The sequence below is a fragment of the Hakea prostrata genome, chromosome 2 (genome assembly GCF_041222555.1).
Source record: "Hakea prostrata isolate BN-2017 chromosome 2, UWA_Hpros_2, whole genome shotgun sequence".
Classification (NCBI taxonomy): Eukaryota; Viridiplantae; Streptophyta; class Magnoliopsida; order Proteales; family Proteaceae; genus Hakea; species Hakea prostrata.
Window position 1 is genome coordinate 37,256,106 of NC_142601.1, and position 24,298 is coordinate 37,280,403.

The 24,298-nt window shown below is 38.9% G+C and overlaps 1 protein-coding gene across 2 annotated transcripts in view; it reads right to left on the reverse strand.

The window, feature by feature from the left end:
- Positions 1-18,024: 18,024 nt before the first annotated feature.
- LOC149024291 (protein DOUBLE-STRAND BREAK FORMATION-like) overlaps positions 18,025-24,298 on the reverse strand; it is a 40,552-nt gene continuing 34,278 nt past the window's right edge. For both annotated transcript variants that reach the window (XM_089142923.1, XM_089142922.1), the window contains 2 exons: positions 20,870-21,008; positions 18,025-18,480 (listed from right to left, as the gene is read on the reverse strand). In XM_089142923.1, coding sequence (XP_088999049.1) covers positions 18,317-18,480; positions 20,870-21,008 — 303 coding nt within the window. In that variant the 3' untranslated portion in view covers positions 18,025-18,316. The remainder of the gene's footprint in view (positions 18,481-20,869; positions 21,009-24,298) is intronic.

The window sequence follows — 24,298 nt, forward strand, 5'->3', positions numbered from 1 at the left end:
CCGAACGACCCGTGGTAGCAATGGGGATTCATGGGCGCTCAAGACCGGTAACCAACCCGTGAGAGGACATGAATCACATTGTGGGGACCATTTATTGGTAGGGTTGCATATGGTTAGACTTGGGCTCACGGGCGCTTAAGACCGGTAACCAACCCGTGAGAGGACGTGAGAGCTTCCCGTTTACCATATGTGGATAACCAATAGGGTTGATGAGTCCGTAGTCAGGGACTATGAGGACTCTAGTGTGAAGGATACCGGAAAGGATCGCCAGGGGCGAGGAATGGACGTATCTGGATCTGACTTGATGTAGCTGAGTAAAAGACTTGCATTTGGCTATGCTTTAACCCTGACATGCGCCGGTACTTAGACCAATGGTGATGTGAGAGAGTGGTGACCTATACCCCAGCCATGGAATATCCTGAGGGATGAAGGACCCATTACCAACTGATGATGAGTGAATGAGACTTTCCTAAAGAAGTACGGTGCTATGACTTAAAGCATGTCTGCCATTAGAGACCAGCATACGTAGAGTTAGATTCATACATTCATTGTTTGTCTCATACCATATTGCAGTTATGTTTGTTTTATAATCCTGCCATTTATGTTATTATGGATTTAACTGCTTTACTGAGTTTCTTTGAAACTCATTCCTTTTGTACAATGTTTGTTAGACTACTCTACAGGTTCTGAGTATCATGACTGCTCGTATGAAGAAGCACAAGGAGAAGAGGCATATCTCCAAGAAAGTGATTGCGGTTACGACAATTACACTGAAGATTCCGCGAGTGGTTATGCTCCGTACGATGCTTAGTCCAACCATAGAGTGGAAGCGCCATTGTGCCATTTATGAGATTTATACTTATAGGGATATTGTCTATAAGATTGAGAACAATTTAGTTACCTATTGTACCGGCTATTTGGATTAGATTTCATTCTGTTTCTTCTCTTTTAGAACTACATTTCCGCTGGTTGTAGAGTGGGATTTCACCTCACTTTGCTTATTTGATTTAGACACTCTGATTATATTTAGTACTCTGATTTATATATGATTCATTCTTTCCTTATTTGGATCTATGGTTTATCTTTCGCACATCGATTATTATTGTTCATGATTATGTTATTGTTTATGTGGGAGGTTGATTACTCGATACCTGATCTTCGGACTGTGGATCACACTCTCGGGTATGCCAGTTAGGGTACCGGCTGGGAGGATGTGACACCAGGCATGCCAAAAAGATGATGATGCAATTTCTTCTTGGATTTGCAATAGTGTGCCAAGGTCTGCAACTAACCCAAGGGAATAGAGAATTTTTAGGTTGTTGTGTGTTCTATCTGCCTCAGCATATCAAGGACTTACGATGCCTTTTAGGAGAAGGCAACTCAAACTAGTGGGGTTCCTTCTTGGCAAACTTGTACCATTACACTAAGGCTATTGAAGTAGAAGAACAAAATCTAATCTAAGATAATAATAATAATAAAAAAGATAAAATTAATAGATATAAGTTGTCATTTGATGTGTAGAGATATCCCTTACAAATGAGTTTACATTGCTGTTTTTAGATTGGGGGAATAACCACCTCCTAAACTACCCAAAATTACCCTTAGGATAATCTCCCAGGGTTTTGGAGACAAGGAAGTTCAAAATTTAAATATATATAATTGGGAATAAGTGCTATAAAACTATCTTGCTTTGGATGAGTTTCGACTTCCTTGGACAAGATCCGATTTCATCGTGGACTAGCATTGATTTGGGCCACTTCTACTTAGTCTGGTTCATTTCAAGACCCAACTTATTGTAACTGTTAGGTTTTGGGAACTAAAAATTACAGAGGGGGTATTTCTTCCTCACTTAACATATATGCATGCACATTTTTTTTTTTGGTAGAATATGCATGCACATGCATACATAATGTATGCACATCTACATGTAAGAGTTTCACACATATGTATATCTAATACTAGTAGGCTTATGTGAATATGGGTTACAATAAATAGGTAACGAAGCATATATTCCAAACTAAACTTGGACATCTTTTTTCTTTTTCTTTTTTAATATATCTTAAGTGTATCTTGATCATTAGTAATTTGTCTTAATTGGCCATTAATAATTTTTCTTTTTTCTTTTTTCTTTTTTCTTTTTTTTTTTTTCTTTTTCTTTCCACCCATAATAGATCATTTGAAATCCTTGACACAAGAGTTGTCCTTTTTAAGCCTCTGTCTTGAGGTACTCATCGGGCAATCAATGCCTGGGGATCCCCGAGTCAATACTGTATCGATTGCCAGCATCATTGGCGGCTCGATGCGCACAATACCCTATTTTTATATCATCCAGGTAGATCTTATTTTGCTCACTCTTTCACCTTCCGCCTCCCTTAGCACCCTTTTGTGTCTCCCATTGTGTTCTAAGCCCTATCCACATCAAATCCATTCTTTTTGGTGTTCAACCTCACTTTTCGATGAGTTCTTCTCATTTTCTTGAACTTGTTTCTCTTCTTCTAGGTTTTTCATTCACATAATGTTAATCTTTTTTGACCATGGGTTTAGCTCTCACTGCCTCCTTTTCTCCTTTATTCTTTGTAGTAGTTAATAACTCCTATTAGTATTTGAACTTCTTCCTATTTTATTTTTGCCTCCTAGGTTATCTCCATTATCATTTTGTTGCTTGCTTCTTGTTCCCCCTTTTTTTTTCTTTTTTGTTCATGTTATGGTTTATTTTGGGTGAAACTTTGTGGTTTAGTCTTTCCCTCACCTCATTTTCACTTGTGCCTGAGGTCTTCAATTGCGGCAAGAGGTGGCAAGTGACTAGGTGATCAAGAGGGTCATGGCGGCCATGGTCTTGGGTATTTGACCCCACTCGGGTACGTAGCCCAAAGGCATTTGACCTTTTCCTTAACACCTTCAGGACTATCTCTATTGAGGGGGGAGGAGGCTGGACCCTTTAAGGTTCAAGAGCACTTCATGGCCATAGGGTGGGAGCCCATGCTCACCATGAAGGATCCTTGTTGCCCCACCCTAGTCTACTAGTTCTATAATAGCATGAGTTGCATATTGAACAAGGACGAGGACTGTGTGACAATGTAGAGTTTTGTGAAGAATATAGTGATTGAGCTCTTAGCCGCAATCCTTAACGTATACCCATTAGGGGAGCGTATGTGGATTACCTGGAGTCTAGATTCTTGGGATTGCCTTTGCTTGGAGGATAGAGCAGGAGAGATTATATCTACACTGACCAATTGCCTTAACCATGTCCATATGTATAGAGGGGCTGAGATGCTACATTTGGCACGATAAATTGGCCATGTATCATATATCAGAACATATTCCCCAAGGCGGGGCACAACAAGGAGGTCTATCACCTACATTGTGTATGTTGGCTTTCCTCTTCACTTGGATTACATCCTGGCAAGGGTGATGGTGGATCACTTCAAGGCTCATGGCAGGGCTCACCTTCCGTTCGGTTGCCACCTTACTTGTGCCTTCCACTTCTTCCATGTAGACTTCGCCGATGAGACCCCCATACCTTCTGCCAATCTTGGCTGCACGATCAGTCAATCTATATTTCAGATGGAGTTTAATGAGTCCAACTTCCCCGAGTTTCAGGGTGATACCAAGGAGGATGCTCTTGCAAATGCATTGATCTAGGTTGAAGCTCTTGCCAAGGTATAGGGGGGTTCATGCAAGTGGCGTAGCTCTAGGAGACCCTGTACCTCCTCCTTTTGATTTCCCTTGCTCCTCTTTTGAGGTTGGCAGCACTTCCCATGGTGCTCCTACTCCTACTTTGTCACCACCCCATGGTGTTCCCATTTTGTCAGACGTGTTGCTTCGGCTCAATAGACTGACCAATGCGGTTGACCGCATAAATGAGTGCCTCAAATATCACTCTAGACTAGAAGGTGGTGGCATGTATATTTCTATTCCTATGTATTGCTAACTTATGGTTTATTGTGTCCATCACAATGTTCTCTTCATTTTGCTCACCTATGACGATGGTTACGTTTCTCGGCTAATGTTTTGTGTTTATCCTCTTTTCCATGCTTATCCTCTTCTTTTTTTCTTTTTCTTTTTTCCTTTTCCTTTAAGTTTTTACTTGTTGCCCACTTAAGTGGGGGTGAAATTCTTAACTACCCACTTTAGTGGGAAATAATACTATTTGCCTACTTTCAACAAATCCTAAAATTACGCATTACCCATAGTCAACTTTTCTATTAATTTAAAATTGAATTGACCATTTTGCCCATAGGGGAGTGTTATGACTAACTTACCCTCCCAGACCCAACCCTTGGGTGGGTGACGGGATCCTGCCTTAACCCATCTTCTACCTAAACCTTGCTAGCCAAAAAATACCTGCCACTACAAGAAATCACCCATTTCCGTCCCCTACCAAATTTGTCTCTCTCATTATAATTATTCACTCGGTTTCCGGGAAATCTTGAGATAACTTCAAAACATAGTAAATGTTGATCTAACTTCCTTGCCTCTCATGCGAGATCAACGCCTTAATGGGCTTTGCTGGTGTCACTGGATTCCAAGATTCTTGGATCTAAAAATTTTTACTTTCATCTTCACAAATTGAAAGGCCTCCTCTACCGAAGTCCATCTTAGGTTGAAGATCCCAAACACACACATCAGCTTTACAATCTTTGAAGCTAATTTGCAGAATCTCATTATTTTATGAATTGATGTGTTCAACTTCTAGCCAAAACGATAACAACCTACTTCAATGACCAGAACCAAAAACTAAAAGAAATTAATTCAAAAAAATCTTCTTTTGACTAGCCATTTGTTCTTCTTGAGGTCCAATATTGTAGAGCTCTTCCGATCCTTCGAATCCATGAATCTAGGTGATGAAATTTGTAAATTTCTTCAGGAGGAGAGAAATTACAACAAATAGTTAGGTGTATCCGCTCAATCGTTGTTGCCAATAGTAGGTGATATTGATGTTCTCCTGAAAAGAAGAAAGTAAATAGAAACCAAAATTAAATCCTCTTTTTTAATTGCAAAAAAGGTAGTTGCATATGTGATACCTAAATTAGTTCAGCAAAAGACACAGCAATTTGATTGGCTTCAAACCAACCATTGGAGGATAGACTAGGCTTTCTTATCTAAGACCAAAGGACTTCCAAATCATATACAAATCATAAACTAATTTCACTACATTAAGAAAAAACTCTCTTCATTTGTCTGAAGAAAACAAACTTTGTTAAGAGAGAAGCATTTAAGCCATTCCTTAGCAAAAAACTTATGTTATTCTTAGGGTTTCCATGTTGTTTGGGATGAAGGTGGGGGGGGGAGTGGTGGTTGCAAACATGTTGTCAATGGTTGTAGGTGAGATTAAAACAAATCCATTTTAGGAACCATAAGAACTTACTAATAAAAAATTTCAGAAGGAATCAAAAAGGCATGATTTAGGGGTTTTGATATTGACGAACACCTAAAATCAGGGTTCCAGTAGGGGGAAGGTGGAGGATGGTTTCCAACAGGGGGAGCAGGGAAGGTGGGGGTAGTGGTCCCCGGTAGGGGAGCGGATGTGGTGTTATTCAGTAGTGGTAGACGGTTTTCGGCGAAGGGCATGGAAGAAGAACCCTTCCCACACCTAAGGTTTAGGTGGGGTAGGGATAGTGTGAGTGATATAGAAGGGGCAGTAACATCAATTTACCACACATAAGGGCAAATCCATCATTTTGCATTCAAACTTAACAAAAAATGGGTTTAAAATTAACAGTGAGTAATGCGTAATGTTTTATTTTGTTGATAGTGGGCAACTAATAATTTTTCCCACTTAAGTGAGCCATCAAGAGTTTCACCCCCACTTAAGTGGGTGACAAGTAAAAACTCTTTTCTTTTGTTATTCTTTTATGTCATATTTCAATTGTCCTAGACGCACCCCACATCTTATATTACTTCCAACGTGGATACTAGAAATGCTTATCGATTAAAGTAGAGTATCATGACTCTAATACCATCTGTCACATCCAGACCCTGGACTGGATCCCCCCGAAAGACAAGATTTCTCACACAAGACCCCCTTAGATCAGCCAGAAATTGTACCACAATCGATGCACATTCAAAGCATCCGATAGAAAATAGCATAAAGTTCACATTGACTAAATAGGTATGCTATTAAGAAAGAAGTAATAGACTACATTAAGCTTTATAGACATCCAAGGTGTAAATGTAAGTCAAATTTCCCAACTCTTTCTCCTCGAGCAAAACCAACCCACTCTGGCCACGAATCCTAGTAGATGTCTAATCCATAAGAACATGTGTAGCAACAGGAGATATCATGAAGAAACACAAATGGCTCCTTCGATTGCACACCACTGGACTCCTCACCTGCACAGCTTCCCCTATAGGCATGAGTTCAAGTCCTGTGTTGACATTTGAAGGGAGAGTCCCCGAAGGGATGAATTCCAACAAATTCGTGAAAAGAAATCAAGCACATTGAAAATGCATATGATGTACCCCTACATACCATCCATTACATACAAGATTGTTGCTCTCTAACTTTGGTAGTGCACCTTGACAAACACTAGTCCTCAGGGATGATTTCTTAATCCATAAAAGGAAGCACACAATTGGAGGCTATAAGGTAAGGGCCACTCTTCACACCATGACCAGGGTGAAGGGACAATTGGTCTGCTCTTATCTCACCATTAATCATCATCACTCCAGAAGAAAAAAATGCATGACTGTTGGTATGGGACTGGTGGGCATTGGGACTGACCTAACCCAATGTGAAGTCTCTATTGTTGGTGCACTCCATGGTTTGGGGATGCCATCATCAAGCATTGCTATCTTGGCTTGGCAACCTTCACCATTCTAAGAGTGTAGATCCTCAAGCACCCACTATCTTGCATATACACCCCCCCCCCCCCAAAAAAAAAAAAAAAAACCCTATACAAACTTCCTTAAGCCCCACTATCTTGGTAGGCCAAGAATACTACACTAGGGTACCCAGTGTCCCCTCACAACTTTCATTTTGTTTGTTGTCAACCACCAATACCACTACTCCATACCAAGAGTCTCCAACTCCTTGCCTTGACCTTCCCCCACTCTTTCCTCCTCCTGTATTGGTCTAAGAGTTCTTGATGAAATGGAGGCTACTTCCCATATTAGGGTTGTCAATAGGGAAATTGCCCTGGGGTTTACATATTTATCTAACCATTTTGCCAACAACTGGCTAGGTCTGGCTATCATGGGTATTGATTGCCAGTATTGACCCGCAGGTCTAATTTCTTGCAAGTGTTTCCCCAGGCCTCTTGTGGGCTCCACATCTATCCCTGTTCATCTCTATAATTCCTCTACCCATTTCTCAGTTTTCCTTCCTATACTAGGTCCCTAAGCCTAATGCTATTCATAGTATAGGCTTTTACAACAAATGACTCCTTTTGAGTTACTAGTTCCCTCTAGTTCATAGGTTAGTCTTACCCTTTCAATAGGCTAAAATTGGGGATTTCACAACGACCCTGGAAATATGGGTCGTTCTAGGGGCTTGGGTACCTTTAGTACCCAAAAAGATTGAAAAAAATCCATCAAGACTAGATGGTCTAGGGACCCTATTATCAAGGCTAGTAACAAGGTCAGATTCTATCAGACTCATGCTCCCCAATCGTCCGAAGAACCCTCCACCTCCCGAACCCCCACTAAGGAATCATGTTATAATGCATGGGAGGTGGTTGGCCTAAATGTTGTCTGGGAAGATATTCCTTAGCTATCCTAGTCTAAACATAGGATCAAGGATATGACGAACTCTAAGCTAGCTAAAGCTAGAGAGGAGCCGTTAACCCCAAAACATGTTGATTTACCTTCAAGTACTCAAGATCAGAATTTTACAACCCCGACTTTGTTAGTTCAACCTTCAATGGATTCGGGAATGTTATAATATCTTGATGATGTCGTCCTTCACATTCCAAGTTGGTTGATTATCCTTGCCCTTCTGAACATGCTTTCTATGTGGATTTCTTCCATGGTGGAGTCTGCTTCCCCCTTCATCCTTTTTATAGTCATAACAAGACATTATGGTTTTTGTCCAAGCATGATTTCGCCCAACAACTGGTATTTTTTTATTGATTTTTGCGGCTTTTGCCAAAGAGCCAGAGTTTTTCCAACCTTGCCCTTGTTTACCTTCTACATTTTCTACTAAAATAAATACAAACAAAAAATGAATAGTGAAGAAATTTAAGAAAATCAAAGACTAAAATGAACAAGAAAAAAAAAGTTACTAATTTTTTTAAATTTCAAGCCTAATCCTCACAAACAAAATGTCACCAAATAGTCAAAAACATATACTCAATCTGTATTTATACCCATTTAGAAGAATTCTATTTAAAAAACAAGTATCCAAATACCATCCTAATACGACTAAATCCGTCCGTAAACCAATAGGATATTATCGGAATTTGTCCGTATATAATCGGATATTGATATGGCATTATCACTATCTAATCTGAATCAAATCCATTTCACACCCCTATATATATATTGGTCAAGAAAAATAGAACTAATCTTATTAAGAAATGAAGAAGCAAGAGGACAACACCATGTGGTTTACAAAACTAGAGTCAGGAAAGAGGAAAGAATCCCACCAAAGGCAAGAAGTTCCAAATCTCAAAGAACCAATTCGCAAGCACATGGGCTTGAGAATTAGATGAACACGAAATAAACTAAAACAAAACATCTTAAGTATCAGGTAATAAGACTTTCATTCCCTTCACAACAATATTGTCCACCCAATCTAGGCTTGATGAGGGTATTCTCAAAGCATATATGACACCTGAACAATTGGAATTGGCAATAATAGATGAGACTCCTAGAGAGGTTGCAAGAAGGAAGATATCATGGACAACTTCAGACTCTTCCTTTTGGCATCAATCGATGTTATTATGTTTTATTCCAAAAAAAGATATTGTTGTTTTTGTACAGGATTATAAACCAGTCAATCTATGTAATGTAGCAAACAAATTTATCTCTAAATTCTTTGCTTAGAGACTTAAACCTTTCCTAGCTGATAATATCTCTCCAATGTAAAGTGCTTGTGTACCCTTTAGACAAATTACTAACAATAACTTCATAGCTCATGAGACACTTCGTTTTATGAATACCACTCGAACTAAGTCTGGTTTTATTGCCCTAAAACTAGATAGTCCAAGGCCTATGACAGAGTGGAATGGAGAATTATCCTTGAGTCCTGTCTTTCTTAGGGTTCAGCTAGAAATGGTGCCACTTAATGGATCACCTAATTTCCTCTACAACTTTCTTGTTAAGTTGTAGGGGATGCCCTACATATGGTTTGTTGGGACTAGGATTGTCCATTGAGCTCCTACCTCTTCCTCCTTGTGATGGAAGTGTACTCTAGCCTCTTAGTGGAACGTAGATCCTTGAACCTATTCAAAGGTATTAAAATTGCAAGACATGCTCTTGATGTGACTCACCCCTTGCTTGTTGATGACTGCTTCTTGTTCTATCAAGCCAATTGTGAGGATGTGCTAGCTGTTCAAGGTGTGATTGATCTCTTTTCTGACCTCACTAGCCAAGGTTATCAATCTGGGAAAGAGTGAGGTATTTTCAGTGGAAATGTAGGCCCTAATGAGAAAAACAAGCTCCTTAGCATTCTAAGGTTTCGGAAGATATAGAAGGATGCCTTTTGTTTGGGCATCCCCTTATTCTCTTCTAGGGATAGACTAAGGATCTACAACCTCTGCTTCCTAAAATGCATAAGAAACTTTCAATGTGAAAATCTAAGTCCCAGTCCCTTGCAGGCAGGGGTGTCTTGCAGCAATCAGTAGTACAATCTCTTCTTGTCTAACATATGAACTATCTTGCTTTTACCAAACTTGTTTGCCAGTAGATGGATAGATTGTGTCGACGCTTCTGGCAATGGGGGGGGGGGGGGGCGGAGCTCCTCAAGAAGTTGAAAGCTGGCTCTTATGTCCTGGGACAAGTGTTGTTGTCCTAAATCACCAGGAGGACAAGGGTTCAAGAAGATGGAAGATTTCAATAAAGCTCTGCTGCTGTGACAGGGACAAACCCCTAAGCTCTTCGGTGCTAGATTCCCAAAGCCAAATGCTTTCCCTCTTCTTCCATATTTGACCTAAGGTTGGTAGTAAGTCTGGTTTGAAAACTTGGAAAAGCTTATAATGTGTGGGGGATGGGAAGAATACATCCTTCTAGTTTGACCTGTGGGTACATTGTATTTTGGATCACATGATTGGTCCCTGAAATTATAATTTCCAACCACAAAGTGCAAACGTTGCAGATGTGGTGGAAAGTTAACATGCTCTGACTTTGGATATAAACTCTTCTTTTGATCTGTTGAATTCTACTAGGAGTTCAATTAGAGTTTGTATAGGAGTTAAATTAGAGTTTATATTCATGTAAAATTCTATTCCTTGTAATAGTGTGTTTTCCAATTAATTATAAATAGAGGGCTTAAGATCATTGATCAATAAGCCATTTACCACAATCGTTTCTTTCAACATGGTATCAGAGCCTAAATTCAATAGAATTTTTTCTTCTCTCTTCTTTCTTTTTTTCTCTCTTTCAAACCCATCGCAAACCATCGCAATTGGGTCACCATCGTTCTTCAGTTACTACCGATGCCTATCTTTTCTGTTGCAAACCTCGAAGACCAGAAGAAAAAAAGAAAAAAAAACCACACTTCATATTACCGCCGATGCTTCTACCTGTTACCACCGTTGCTGCTACCTGTTACCACTGCTGCTACTAACACCACTGCTGCTTCCAGTTACCACCGCTGCTGAGGTACTGCTGTTGCTTCCTATACAATCGACAGAAAAGAAAAAAAAAAGGAGGGGAAATAGAAGACGCAAAGACCCTGCTACTACTGCTGCTGCTTCCTGCGCATAACAGGGCATATTTGTAATTTCCTAAAGTTCAAAAAAAAAAGAAAAGAAAAGAGGACCCATTATTCTTTGGACCGTGTTTGTTTTCTTTTCGGGTATCCTGTAAATGTATATTGGGTGATTAAGTGCATATTTAGGAAAATTTTGTCTAAGGAATCTGGTATTTAAGCGAACCGGTTGTGTCCCTCCAGTCTTTCTTGGAAACTTTCCTGTACTTTGGTTCAACAATATACTAATTGGAGGTAACCTGAGGAGATACTTTTCACGTGTTATCATTACTTATAATTGTCTTGGGTTGTTCGGCTATTGTATTCTGCGATGTTTCAGTTATTTCTGAAAGGGTGAAGACTGAAGAACTGTAGACAATTTTTTCAACATGGCAACTACCGATGGTATTACTGCTCTCATTGGCTCCGAACATTATCCCACTCTTCATCCTCTTTCGGTAACATTTGATGGGATAAATTATTTGATCTGGTCTCGATCTGCTTACCTGACTATTGCTGGAAGAGGACTAGTTGGACACATTACGAGCACCACTATCAAACCTACTACAGCAGGTGTTTTACAGGATAAATGGATATCAAATGACTCTCTTATTATGTCATTCATTTTGAATTCCATGAATCCAACTATTGCCCGGGGTTATCTATTACTTGATAGTGCAGCCCAAATTTGGAAGGCTACTACCGAAACATATTGACAGTTGGGGAATGATGCATAGGTTTATGAGCTACGAAAGAAGCTTCATGAGAGTACCGAAAAGGAACTGATTGTGGCCTAATATTATGCCATGTTGCGATCTCTTTGGCAGGAGTTGGATCATTATAGAGATTATCATCCCACTAACCTAGATGATGTGATTACTTATAGAAAGCACATTGATAAGATTCGTGTATATGACTTCTTGGCAGGTTTGAATGTGGAGTACGATCAGATCAGAGTGCAAGTCTTAAGTTGTTCTCCCTTTCCTACACTAGAACAGTCTTATGCTCTTGTTCAATGTGAGGAAAGTCATCGATTAGCCATGCTTCATACTCCTATTATGGAGAAATCAGCCTTACAGTTCGTTCACACTAAATTTGATCTGGCTAAGGAGATTGTCAAGTGTGAGCACTGTCACAAACCATATTGTTGGAAATTGCATGGGAAGCCTGCTGATTTTGAGCAAAAACGAACACAAAGAAAGGGAAAACCAAAGGCGAATCTTTCTAAGACAGTTTCCACCACACCCTCTGCAGACGTTGGTTTTTCACAGGAGGAGTTCACTACTCAGCGACATATTCTGCAATCTTCTACTACCGATACAGCCTCGACCACTGCTTCTTCTATTACCCATACCAACTCCTACCTTGCTACTTCAGGTAAAACTTTTACAGGCTTTCAAGTTTCTTTAGTTTCTACTCCTTGGATCATTGATACAGGAGCCACAAATCATATGACAGGTTTATCCTCATCTTTCTTACAATATTCTCCATCTTTTGGAAAGGATAAAGTTCAAATTGCTGATGGCTCCTATTCTTCCATTGCTAGAAAAGGGACCATTCAGCATTCTCCATCACTTTCTTTGTCTAAAGTTTTACATGTTCCCTCTTTCTCTACTAACTTGCTCTCTATTAGTAGTCTTACACATGACTTGAATTGTAAAGTGATTTTTTCCCCATCTTACTGTGTCTTCCAGGATCTGGTCACGGGGAAGGAGATTGGACATGGTAAACTAGACAATGGACTTTATTTGCTCGATCCGATTGGAGGATCTGCTTCTGCTTTGACTAAATCTTCTAATCTAGTCCATTCGATAATATCAGACCTTCATCAGTGGCACCGTAGGCTAGGTCACCCCCTATAGGAACTCTTAAGAAAATATTTCATGATTTGGTTTCTTCTTGTAATGAGGGTAATTTTTTTTTTTTTGTGAAGCCTGCATTTTTGCGAAGCAGACTCGTTCTACTTATTTGCCTTCTCTTAATAATAGAAAAACTATTCATTTTATGCTAATTCATACTGATGTGTGGGGTCCCTCCCGATGCGTGTCTATTACTGGCCATAGGTACTTAGTTACTTTTATTGATTGCCACTCTCGTTCAATATGGATTTATCTTTTAAAACAAAAAAAAATGAGGTTTTTCGATGTTTTCGTGATTTTCATAATATGATTAAAACCCAATTCAATGCCACTGTGAAAATTCTGCGCAATGACAATGGCACAAAGTATATTGATGGTGAATTTCAGAGATATATCTCTGACTCTGGCATAATACACCAGACCAGTTGCGGTTGATACGGCTGCCCAAAATGGGGTTGCCGAAAGGAAGAATCGGCATCTCTTAGAGATAGCCCGTTCCATTATGATTTCTATGAATGTACCTGACCAATACTGGAGTGATGGTATACTCACTGCTTCTTACCTTATAAATAGGGATGCCTAGTAGGATACTTGGTTTTAAATGTTCTAATGAGATTCTTTAGGTAGCCTCTTCTTGTGTTATTCCCCCAAAGGCTTTTGGATGCGTGTGTTATGCCAGAATCACAGCCCACCAGAGTAAGCTGACTCCCCGCGGCTTACGCTGCATATTTTTGGGGTATTCTGCTACTCAAAAAGGGTACAAATGTTATCATCCTCCTTCCAGGAAAACCATTGTATCCATGGATGTAATTTTTAATGAGTCTTGCCCTTACTATACACCTCTCCAGGGGGAGAGTCCTAGAGGAGAGGTGTTCTTTTCGACTCTAGATCTTCCTATCACACACCAACACAACTTAAGAGTCCCAGAAGAGTTTCCTGACCAGTTATACCGAGGAATCTAATCCTCCCCCTTCATTTTTTGAACCATGTGAAGAACCTAGCTAGGGGGAGACCACTCCTGTGAGACACACTGTTGGAGTCTTTCAAAACCAGATTGACCAGAATAAGGAGGTGTAGACTTATCAGAGGAAGAATTACAACCGGCTAAGGCAGGTGGAGAAAGGTGATACATTACCACTTCAGTCTCCTGCTCTAGAATCAGATTCTACTGTTCCCCTTAAGGTATTTTCTTCTGATCTTCCTATTGCTATTAGAAAAGGGGTCAGATCTTGTACTCAACATCCCATTGCTAAATATGTTTCTTATAACTCTTTGTCTGATTCCTACCGTGCTTTTATATCCTCTCTGTCATCTGTATATGTTCTTAAAAGTTGGCAGGAAGCCTATGCTGATAAGAGATGGAAGGCAGCTATGGTAGAGGAAATGCAGGCAATGAAGAAAAATGACACTTGGGAGCTGGTTACACTTCCTCCAGGAAAAAATCCAGTGGGCTGCAAATGGGTATTTGTGGTTAAACAAAATATGGATGGATCAGTCAACAAGTTGAAAGCTAGACTAGTTGCAAAGGGGTTTACCCAGACCTATGGGATTGATTATCAGGAGACCTTTGCCCATGTTGCGAAACTAAACACTGTCAGAGTTCTGTTGTCTATAGCTATGAACAAATACTGGAACTTGCACCAACTAGACGTAAAGAATGCCTTCTTACATGGGGAATTAGCAGAAGAACTCTATATGGAAATCCCACATGGTTTCTCCAATGACAATACGGCAGGGAAAGTTTGTCTGTTGAAGATGTCAATTTATGGGTTAAAACAGTCTCCTAGATGCTGGTTTGGACGCCTCCTGAAGGCAATGACTTCTATTGGGTACAAGCAAAACAATGCTAATCATACACTATTTTTCAAGAAGTCAGGTACTAAAATCACACTTCTCATTGTCTATGTAAACGATATTGTCATCACAGGGAATGATGGTGAAGAAATTCAAAAGTTGAAGGACTTTCTTGGCAGAGATTTTGAAATTAAAGATCTAGGTAAGTTACAGTATTTCTTAGGGATTGAGGTGGCTCGATCAAAGAAAGGTATATTCCTATCCCAAAGAAAGTATGTCCTAGATCTATTATCAGAAGTGGGAATGTTGGGGTGTAAAGCAATTGATACCCCTATTGAAGCTGGAGCTAAACTTGAAGAAAAAGAGGGAGAACCAATGGACAAAGGGAGATATCAAAGGCTGGTAGGGAAGCTTATTTACTTGTCCCACACCAGGCCAGACATCGCTTATGCTGTAGGGATAGTGAGCCAATTCATGCATGATCCATATATAGCTCATATGAAGGCTGTTACTAGAATACTACAATATTTGAAGGGAACTCCTGGAAAAGGAATACTTTTGTCACCCACTGATAATCTAAAAGTAGAAGCATACACTGATGCAGACTGGACTGGATCTCTAGACAGGAAGTCAATTTCAGGTAATTGTACCTTTGTTGGAGGTAATCTAGTTACTTGGAGAAGTAAGAAACAGAATGTGATAGCTTTATCTAGTACTGAAGCTGAATATAGAGCTATGGTTCGTGGAGTTTGTGAGCTACTATGGTTGAAAAGCTTGCTGCAAGATATTGGAGTCCAAGTTCCAAATCCTATGATGTTATATTGTGACAACAAGGCTGCTATTAGTATTGCAAATAATCCAGTGAAACATTATCAAACTAAGCACATTGAAAGTGACTGGTTTTTTGTCAAAGGAAAGTTGGAACAAGGGCTTATCTGCATGCCTTTTGTAAAATCTGGAGACCAAGTAATAGATGTTTTCACTAAGGGTTTGAAAGAAAGAGATTTCCTTCCTATTGTAGGCAAGTTGGGCATGATTAATATCTATCACTCAACTTGAGGGGGAGTGTTGGATTCTACTAGGAGTTCAATTAGAGTTTGTATAGGAGTTAAATTAGAGTTTATATTCATGTAAAATTTTATTCCTTGTAATAGTGTGCTTTCCAATTAATTATAAATAGAGGGCTTGAGATTATTGATCAATAAACCATTCATCACAATCGTTTCTTTCAACATGATCCAACAATGGCTAATTTAGTCTTTTCTATCTCATTAAATGTATCTAATGACTATTGGATGCCTACTATCTCCTCTTCTAACATTTTTACTTCTAAGCTGGTTGGGCAAGCTCTTTGTTTACTGAAGCATTCTTCTATTAATTATGAATTTACTTCTTGGTGAAAATTCTTTGGGAAGTTAAATATCCATCCTATGTTTAAAGTCTTCTTTCAATGGCTTCTGAATGCAGGCCTCCCAATCTATTCGACCTTACCGCAATGGATCCAAATTAGACCTACTTGTGTTTGAAGTGGAGGTGGTACCGAGTCCCTATGGCACTTAATTCTATCTTCCTAATGAAGCAAACGTATATGGGCAGTGGGACCTCTTAGTCTGAGGCTGGAGTTCTTCACAGGGAGATCCATTCTTCATTTATGCAACACTATCTACTCTGATCTTGCTCTTGACAAATCCTCTTTTCGATGGATGTTTTCTGTCATTATTAACTTGTTATTTTATATGGAAGGAAAACATTAAAGTGCATTTCAAGAATGATATCCCCAACCTAATCTCTGTTCTAAACAATATTTCATTTTATATTTCTGAACTTAAACTCTCACCCCCAGGTTTTCTAGGGGAGGCCCAGCTGGAGACTCCTTTGAAGCACATCCCTGACTGTCTTTGTAACTTTCCAAGAGATGGAATTGACCGCTCTTAATGAATTCAGTCACTTATAGTCAAAAATTGAAGCAAACAGACTGGTGCTTTGGCATGTACTGGGGATCATAAGTTCCAGTATATTGAGCAGCATACAGGATTGACTAGGAGTTTCTTCCCTGACATGCTTCAATGTATACGAAAGGGCCTCTCACCATACTAGCCTGTGTCCAAGATAAGTGTCTAGTATTGAGGTCAGGATCACTGGATAAAAGATACTCAAGCTGGTCTCTGTAAAAAAGAAGTTGATAAGCCAACATATATGATTTTGTTGGGAGCAGAAAATATGGTAACAAAGAGAGCATCAACCCAGAAAATTGTGAAAACCCACTTAACTTACCTATTGGATCTATGAAGAGGACTTGTGGAAATCCAAGCCATTGCTTTAAACCTGTCATGCAATTCTATTGTTGTTTTGTTTCAAAAGGGAGTAACAAACAATGCCTTATCTGGGAGCACAATTTGCTCAAACACTTGACTGTCAAAGGGTAGCCACACCCTTGATAATTCCACACTAGAAGAGTTATGGCTCCTACGGTGGCTTTTGGGTAGAGCTAACCAAACCCTCAGAGAGTCCCAACCAGAAATTGGGGTTAGGGAGCTGAAGCTGAGAATGATTTTAGTATCTTTGCTTACTCAATCCTTACTCAAACACTTGAGATGAGGTATTTGGGCAAGGGGAGGGTCTAATGTTCTTAGGTTGAGAGGCTGAACCAATACTATACTGAATATCTTACCTTATATTGATCTCATCTTGTATTCATTAATGGGAAAATTTTGCAGATGAAGATTTTAGAAATAATTTACTTAATAAGATAATTTTAAAAAAGGCCTTACTTAAATGGGTCCTTCTTCAAATTCCAAATTTCAAAATAATTTTTCCCACCCAACTAACATTCTACCATGAACTATCCAAATTACCCTCAAATCTTTTATATAAAAACTTGCAAGAAGTGCTTACCATCCCTCAATCTCTTAGCATTTCTAGGGCCGACAACAACCTGTCTTTTGTAGCTCTCAGTCCTCCTTTCATTCGTCAGTTTCATCATTTACATGAAAGACTTGAGGCCAAATTGGGTAGTTCATAGTGGAATATTAATTAAGCAGGAAAAATTATCACAAAATTTAAGATTTGATAATTATTTTCAAAAATAAAATCCATTTGACTACATTTTTTTTTAAATATCTTGTTGAGTAAATCCTTTTTTAAAATCTGACAATCTAGGAAATTTTCCTTCTTTAATTTGGTACAATAATAATGTCTCGCTTATACCATCTAGTATTTAATACATAATTAGTATACAGGACAGACATATTTGATACCGTGCCACTACCATATATCGCCTTGACACCGACACATGATGTTTTGATTAATATAGCTAACACTGCATCAGACAACTTGAAAGAAAGGCTAGTCAATTTGAGGAGTGGAAAGAACAGGATGAAATGGTCATGAGGAGCAGGAAATGAGATGACAGGTATGTAGAGTAATTGAACCTAAAGCAATGCAGAAATGGACACTAAAAAGTCTGTTGTATACAATTGAATGAAAAATATCTCATTGCTCTCAATAAGACAGACCCAATAGCACATTTCATTGCGTGATCAGAAGCAAAATCTCGACCAATTCCAGTACATGAGTGGTCTTCATTGATGGTCACAGATATCAAAAGGTATGTCACAAGACAAGCAAGATACAGTTAGTCAAAAATTAACTGAACAGACTACGTTGAGTAATTTTCATTCCACCCTGAAACTGAAATCATTTATCACTGCACAAGTTGTGACTCACAAACAGAACTATATAACAAGAGATCTAGGACAACACATATCATAATCCTTCAAGATCTGGAATGATCTTTATAATGATTCAGTGGTACTTACTGCATGCTTTGATGTTCATGCAATTTCCACCTGTTTCGCTTCTTGATTGCATTTCTGAACATTGAAGTTCCAATACATTCTCTATCAGTTGTACATGAACCATACTCCTTGCTTTGCTGAAGTATCTTCTTTTTCAAGTATTCGGATGTCTGTACCTGAACTGTTGAATCACCGCACAAAACACAGAAAGTTACCAACTGGATTTAAGGCTCATAAGGTCTGCTGAAAATAAATAAACCACAGTACAAAACTCAAAACTATCAACCAGGAAAATAATAGCAGAACTTTCAGAGAACTCACATATAATCAGTAAGATAAGATTGGACTTTATGTTATCTTTATATTACCTTTTCTAATCAAATAGTGAACATTTTGATAGAAAGAACACATCAGAAGACAATATCTGGCAAACATGATTCTTATAAAGAGAACCAATTAAGCATGAGAATAACAAAAGGCAAAACTGCAGCACAAGCTGAAAATTCAACATGGTATCAGATCATTCACCAGAAGTACCTTAGATAGCACATCTACGTGTACAATCAATCCAGTTGTGCCGGTCAATCAGAGACCACAAGTGACTAGTGTTTAGGAATACGACACATTAAGAGTTTATGGATGTGAATGGCTTCATATACCACTTGTACCCCTCCACCTGACAGCTTTAGCTTTTGGATTGGAAAGTTAAATAGGATTCCACACTTAACTCATATACCAGAAGAATAAAGAGTAATCTCCCAACCTTCCCAAAGACCAAAATTAACAAGGGGCTCGATCTGCCAACAAAACCAAAGTATATGCAATAATATAGTCCAGTCAAACCAAATAGTGTATGGAATTGACATGAAACAATCGTAAAGATAGTTTCCGCAGAAATTTAGGATTCAATGGTAAAATTTGCATTGCATGATTAAAGAGCAAGAAGCAACAGGAAGAATCAGCAGTACAAAAATAAGAGTGAGGCAGTAGTTTCGAGTAACATCAGACACTGCCACATATTCGATGTCCACTTCTCTGCTTACTAGATCATAGCTACAAACGTGGAATAATATATTACAAACAAGAGTTTAGAAAGGAGACTTTGCAAGAGAGAGAGAGAGAGAGAGAGAGAGAGAGAAATTTAATTAATTAAGTTGACTATGATTCCAAGCAATGAATCATTAGTTTTCTATGACCCTCTCTATTTGGGGGGTTTTCCTAGTGGAACACCGCCTGGTGTCCAATATTCCTAGTAGCAATCCTTGTATATATAACAATCTCCACATGGGGATTCCAAATTTCAGATTAGAAAGGCTTGGTGTCTTCTTTTTTTGTGGCGCGGGGGGGGGGTGTGCTAGAAACTCTTCAACTATCTACCTTTGCTCTTTGGGTGTTGATTTCTTTCTGTTAACAAAGAACTAATATCCTTCCATGAGGTCCAGCTCCTCTCCCAGCAACTACGACTCTGTAACTCAACACATGCAGGAGACTACCCTCCTTCATTCCAGTCCTTGTAAATTGAAAACCTCCTCTGCTACAGTAGCCAAGTTCTATAAAATGGGAACAACCTGGAATATGATTCACAATTTATTGTGAAGCAGAAAAGGTTTCAATCCAAAAGAAGTGATGACTATATGTACAACAGTATAAAACGCAATGGAGGGAATTTCAAATGTTATGGTCTCAGATTTGTGAAAACACCTAATGTCTCTAGCAACAAGTTTCGTCTCTATTTGAAATATCATTCATGTTGTTAAAAAAATTCCCCTTCTATTCCTTAAATGAATAAGAAAATTAAAAAAGAGAACATAAAGGAACACAAGTTAAATCTTTGAGACAGACCAGAATCAACAGATAATGGAGGTAAAAATAGGTTTTCTTAGTCGGTTTTGTACTTAATGGGTATTTGGTTGGTCAATCCAGTTGCTACGTTGATTACTCGCAGGTTTAAGTTAATTCTAGTCATATTAGGTGGACTCAAATTTTATAAATCTATATATATTTACGTAAACCAGCCATCAAAGCACAAGATTCCAAGTACAGAAAGCTTGGCTTCAGCCTACATTGTTCTGTGGCAGTATAACTCTCTCTCTCTCTCTCTCTCTCTCTCTCCCCCCCCCCCAAATTCTAGTATGTTTCTTCAATTTTTAAAAAGTTGAATTAACTTTCTGAGATCTAATTTTTCTTACCTGTTATGCATCTGTTACTAATGAATACTCCAGTACATTAAATACTATATTTCTTTTTGGTTGCTTCGAATATGGTTATTGATTTCTAGAATCCTACTTCTGAGTTCTGGCAGGATTATCCTATTGATCCAGCATCTGGGAAAAGCATAGTATGATTCTGGATTATCTTGGATTTTCTCAAACTTATTCCCTTAGGCTTCTCGAAATAAACCTCCCCCCCCACCCAAAAAAAAGGGAAACATCACCATCTTCTGCAACCTAGTTAACTCATTTGACAATCATTGGCCTACCTGTTAAGTCACCAAGGGACAAGAAGAAACAGTTCCACAACATAAATATTTTGATTCTTCTTAAATGTGGTAACGGCAAAGGAGGGCATACTGGAATTTGATGGACCTAATGCAAAAGCAGCATCCTTCAGCTTCTTGATTTGATTGATAGCTTGCAGATCTGCAAAGACGCAAGAGTTGGGATCAACAATGCCACTTGGCTGCAGGCATAAGAGTGCATGTTCACATCCCTGCAAAATCAAGAGATAAAATGATGATAAACACAAAAAGTGCAGAAGTCATCAACCCTAGTATCATGATACAACATATGAAGTCCAAACTACAAAAGAAGAAAACTGTGATAAACACAAGACAACATAGATCTAAACTTTCCCTGAGCTCTTTAGGATCTCCAATAAGTTTATTTAATACTAAAGGCTATAATCCATGCAAAAATTGATTATTCACACCCCTTTTCGAATATACAGAATAACAGGACATCATGCCTTTTAGCAAGTCAGACAGATGACGACAAAGTTTTGTGTTAGAAAACAAGCTTTAAACAATCAAAATAGCAGTTGAACTTGAACAAAGAAAAGAGAGAAGAAGAAGAAGAGAAGAGAGATGAAGAACTAGTAGAAAAGACCTGTGATTCTTAGCTAAAGAGTCTAGAATCACAGAGCACTTTTATTTATAGCTTCTAATGAATCTAATACAACTTGAGAGACAAGTAATTGTCCTCTAGAACAAAGAAACAAAATATTACAGCTTTAGTAACTTCCTAACTCCTAAAATAGAAAGTTCTGAAAATAGAAACTACCACCAAAATAGAAACTATGCTTTCTAAAAAACTCCCAAAACTTATGTAGCAAGATTCCCACATTAGAAATAGAAAATATAATCAAAACAACAGCAAAATACTGTCCACGTAAACAGTAAAAACACTGTTCACGTGAACAGTAACGTGAACAGTAAACTCCAAATTTACGTATACTTCAACACTCCCCCTCAAGCTGGAGCATACAAATCTCCCATGCCCAGCTTGCAACAGATAGACTAAAAACTTGGTCTGAGCAGAGCTTTGGTGAACAAATCAGCTAGTTGGTCAGTAGAGCTCACAAAAGGAGTTGCTATAAGCTTCTTATTCACTGCATCACGCACAAAGTGACAATCTACCTCTATATGCTTCGTTCTCTCATGGAACACTGGATTACTAGCAATGTAAGTGGCTGCCTGATTATCACAAAACATTTTCATAGGGGCAGAAACCGGAAATCCTATTTCCTCTAACAATGAACCAGAAGCCACATCAATTCAGCAGTGTGTGGGCCATAGCCCTATACTCAAAGCATCAGCACTAGATCGAGCAATGGTGGACTGTTTCTTACTCTTCCAAGTCACAAGATTTCCACCAAGAAAAGTACAATAACCTGTGGTTGACCGGCGATCAATGACGGATGCAGCCCAATCTGCATCAGAAAAGCAACCAAGTCCATACTCCGATTTGGTCGATAGATGAGCCCTTTTCCAGCGCACTCTTGAGGTACCGAAGCACTCCCATCGTTGCATCCCAATGAGTCTTCCTAGGAGACTGCATAAACTGACTCAACACACCAACAGAATAAGAAATATCAGGACGAGTAACAGTAAGATAAATAAGTTTCCCAATAAGACTCTGTAACGATGGACATCATCTAACAAGTCACCAACATCACGTCCTAACTTCAACCGAGGATCTATGGGAATGTCACTAGGTTTAGAAGCAAGCATGCCGGGTCTCACTCAAAAGATCTAACACATACTTTCTTTGTGACAAACTTACTCCTTTTTTACTGCGGATCACTTCAATCCCCAAGAAATATTGTAGATCACCTAATCTTTGGTTTGGAAAGATTTTTGTAAATGTGCCTTAACTGTATGGATTGCATCAACATCATTGCCTGAAAGGACAATATCATCAACATAAACTGACAACACAATCACCCTGCCGTCTAACAAACATAGAGTGATCAGAATAACATTGTACAAAACCAAAAGACTCAACACTCTTGCTAAATTTCTCAAACCAAGCCCGTGGAGACTGTTTGAGTCCATAAATCGCTTTATGAAGACCCCTGAGCAACATACCCTGGAGGTTGCTCCATGTAAACTTCTTCATAAAGATCACCATATAAGAATGCATTTTTTATGTCAAGCTGAAAAAGAGTCCAATCATAATTCACAACCAAAGATATCAAGACACTGACACGAATATTAAGTCTTGCCACAGAGAAAAAGTCTCAAAATAATCTACACCATATGTTTGTGTATAGCCCTTAGCCACCAAGCGGGCCTTAAGCCTTCCAACCGTACCATCAGAATGATACTTAATTGTATACACCCACCGACAGCGGACCACATCTTTCCCAGGAGGTAAATTGACTAAAGACCATGTATGACGAGAATGTAAAGCATCCATTTCCACATCCATAGCGGCTTTCCAGCCAGGAATTTTAAGAGCTTCGGTATGATGGGTTGGAATATGAACGGCAGACATAGACAAAGCAAGGCAACGAAAGCTAGGAGGGAGATGAGAGGTAGAAACAAAATTGGAAATAGGATAAACAATGTTAGAGTGTAAAGTGCAAGTACAAGTACCTTACCTTAAAGCAATTGGTAAGTCATCTGAAGGCAGAGTGGGATCTCCACTAGAAGAATCCGCCGGTGGAGAGGATGAAGAAGGAACATCCGTAGGGCCAGCTTCAGGCTCCACTAAAGGAGAGCCGCTAATATTGTTAGGAGGAGCTCTACTATCCACAATATGTTCTGGCAACTTATGTCTTCGCTGATAAACCTGTAGAGGAACATTGCTAGTGGAAGGAACTAAAGAGGGAATAGGAGGAGTATCATCCAAAACATTTTCAACGAATACGATTGACTTAGATAATAAGGAGTGTCTTCAAAAAGGTCACATCCACACTTGTAAATTGTTTGCGAAGAACCGGATCATAACAACGAAAACCTTTTTGAGTGCGTGAGTACCCAAGAAAAATACACTTAATAGAACGGGGGGAGAGTTTATCCAAAGGATGTGGTATGTGAACAAAACACACAACCAAAAATTTTGGGTGGAACTGAAAACAGTTCTCTATTGGGAAAAACAATTGAAAAAGGAGATTTTTCAGAAAGCAAAGGCATAGGCATGCGGTTAATTAAATGACCAGCAGTCAAAATTGCATCACACCAAGAAACTCTTTGGAACATTCATCCGAATCAAAATAGCGCGTGCAACCTCCAAGACGTGACGATTTTTGCGTTCAGCCACTCCATTTTGTTGGGGAGTGAATGAACAACTGGTTTGATGAATCATTCCAAGAGAATCACACAAGGTAGATATATCATGTTGCACATATTCTAAAGCATTATCAAACCGAAAAATTTTAATAGGAAGAGAAAATTGAGTCCAAATTTCATGAATAAAACTTTTAAATGTAGTTAAGAACTTTGTCCAATCCTTTAAAAGATACAACCATGTAAGACGGGAGAAATCTTCCACAAAAGT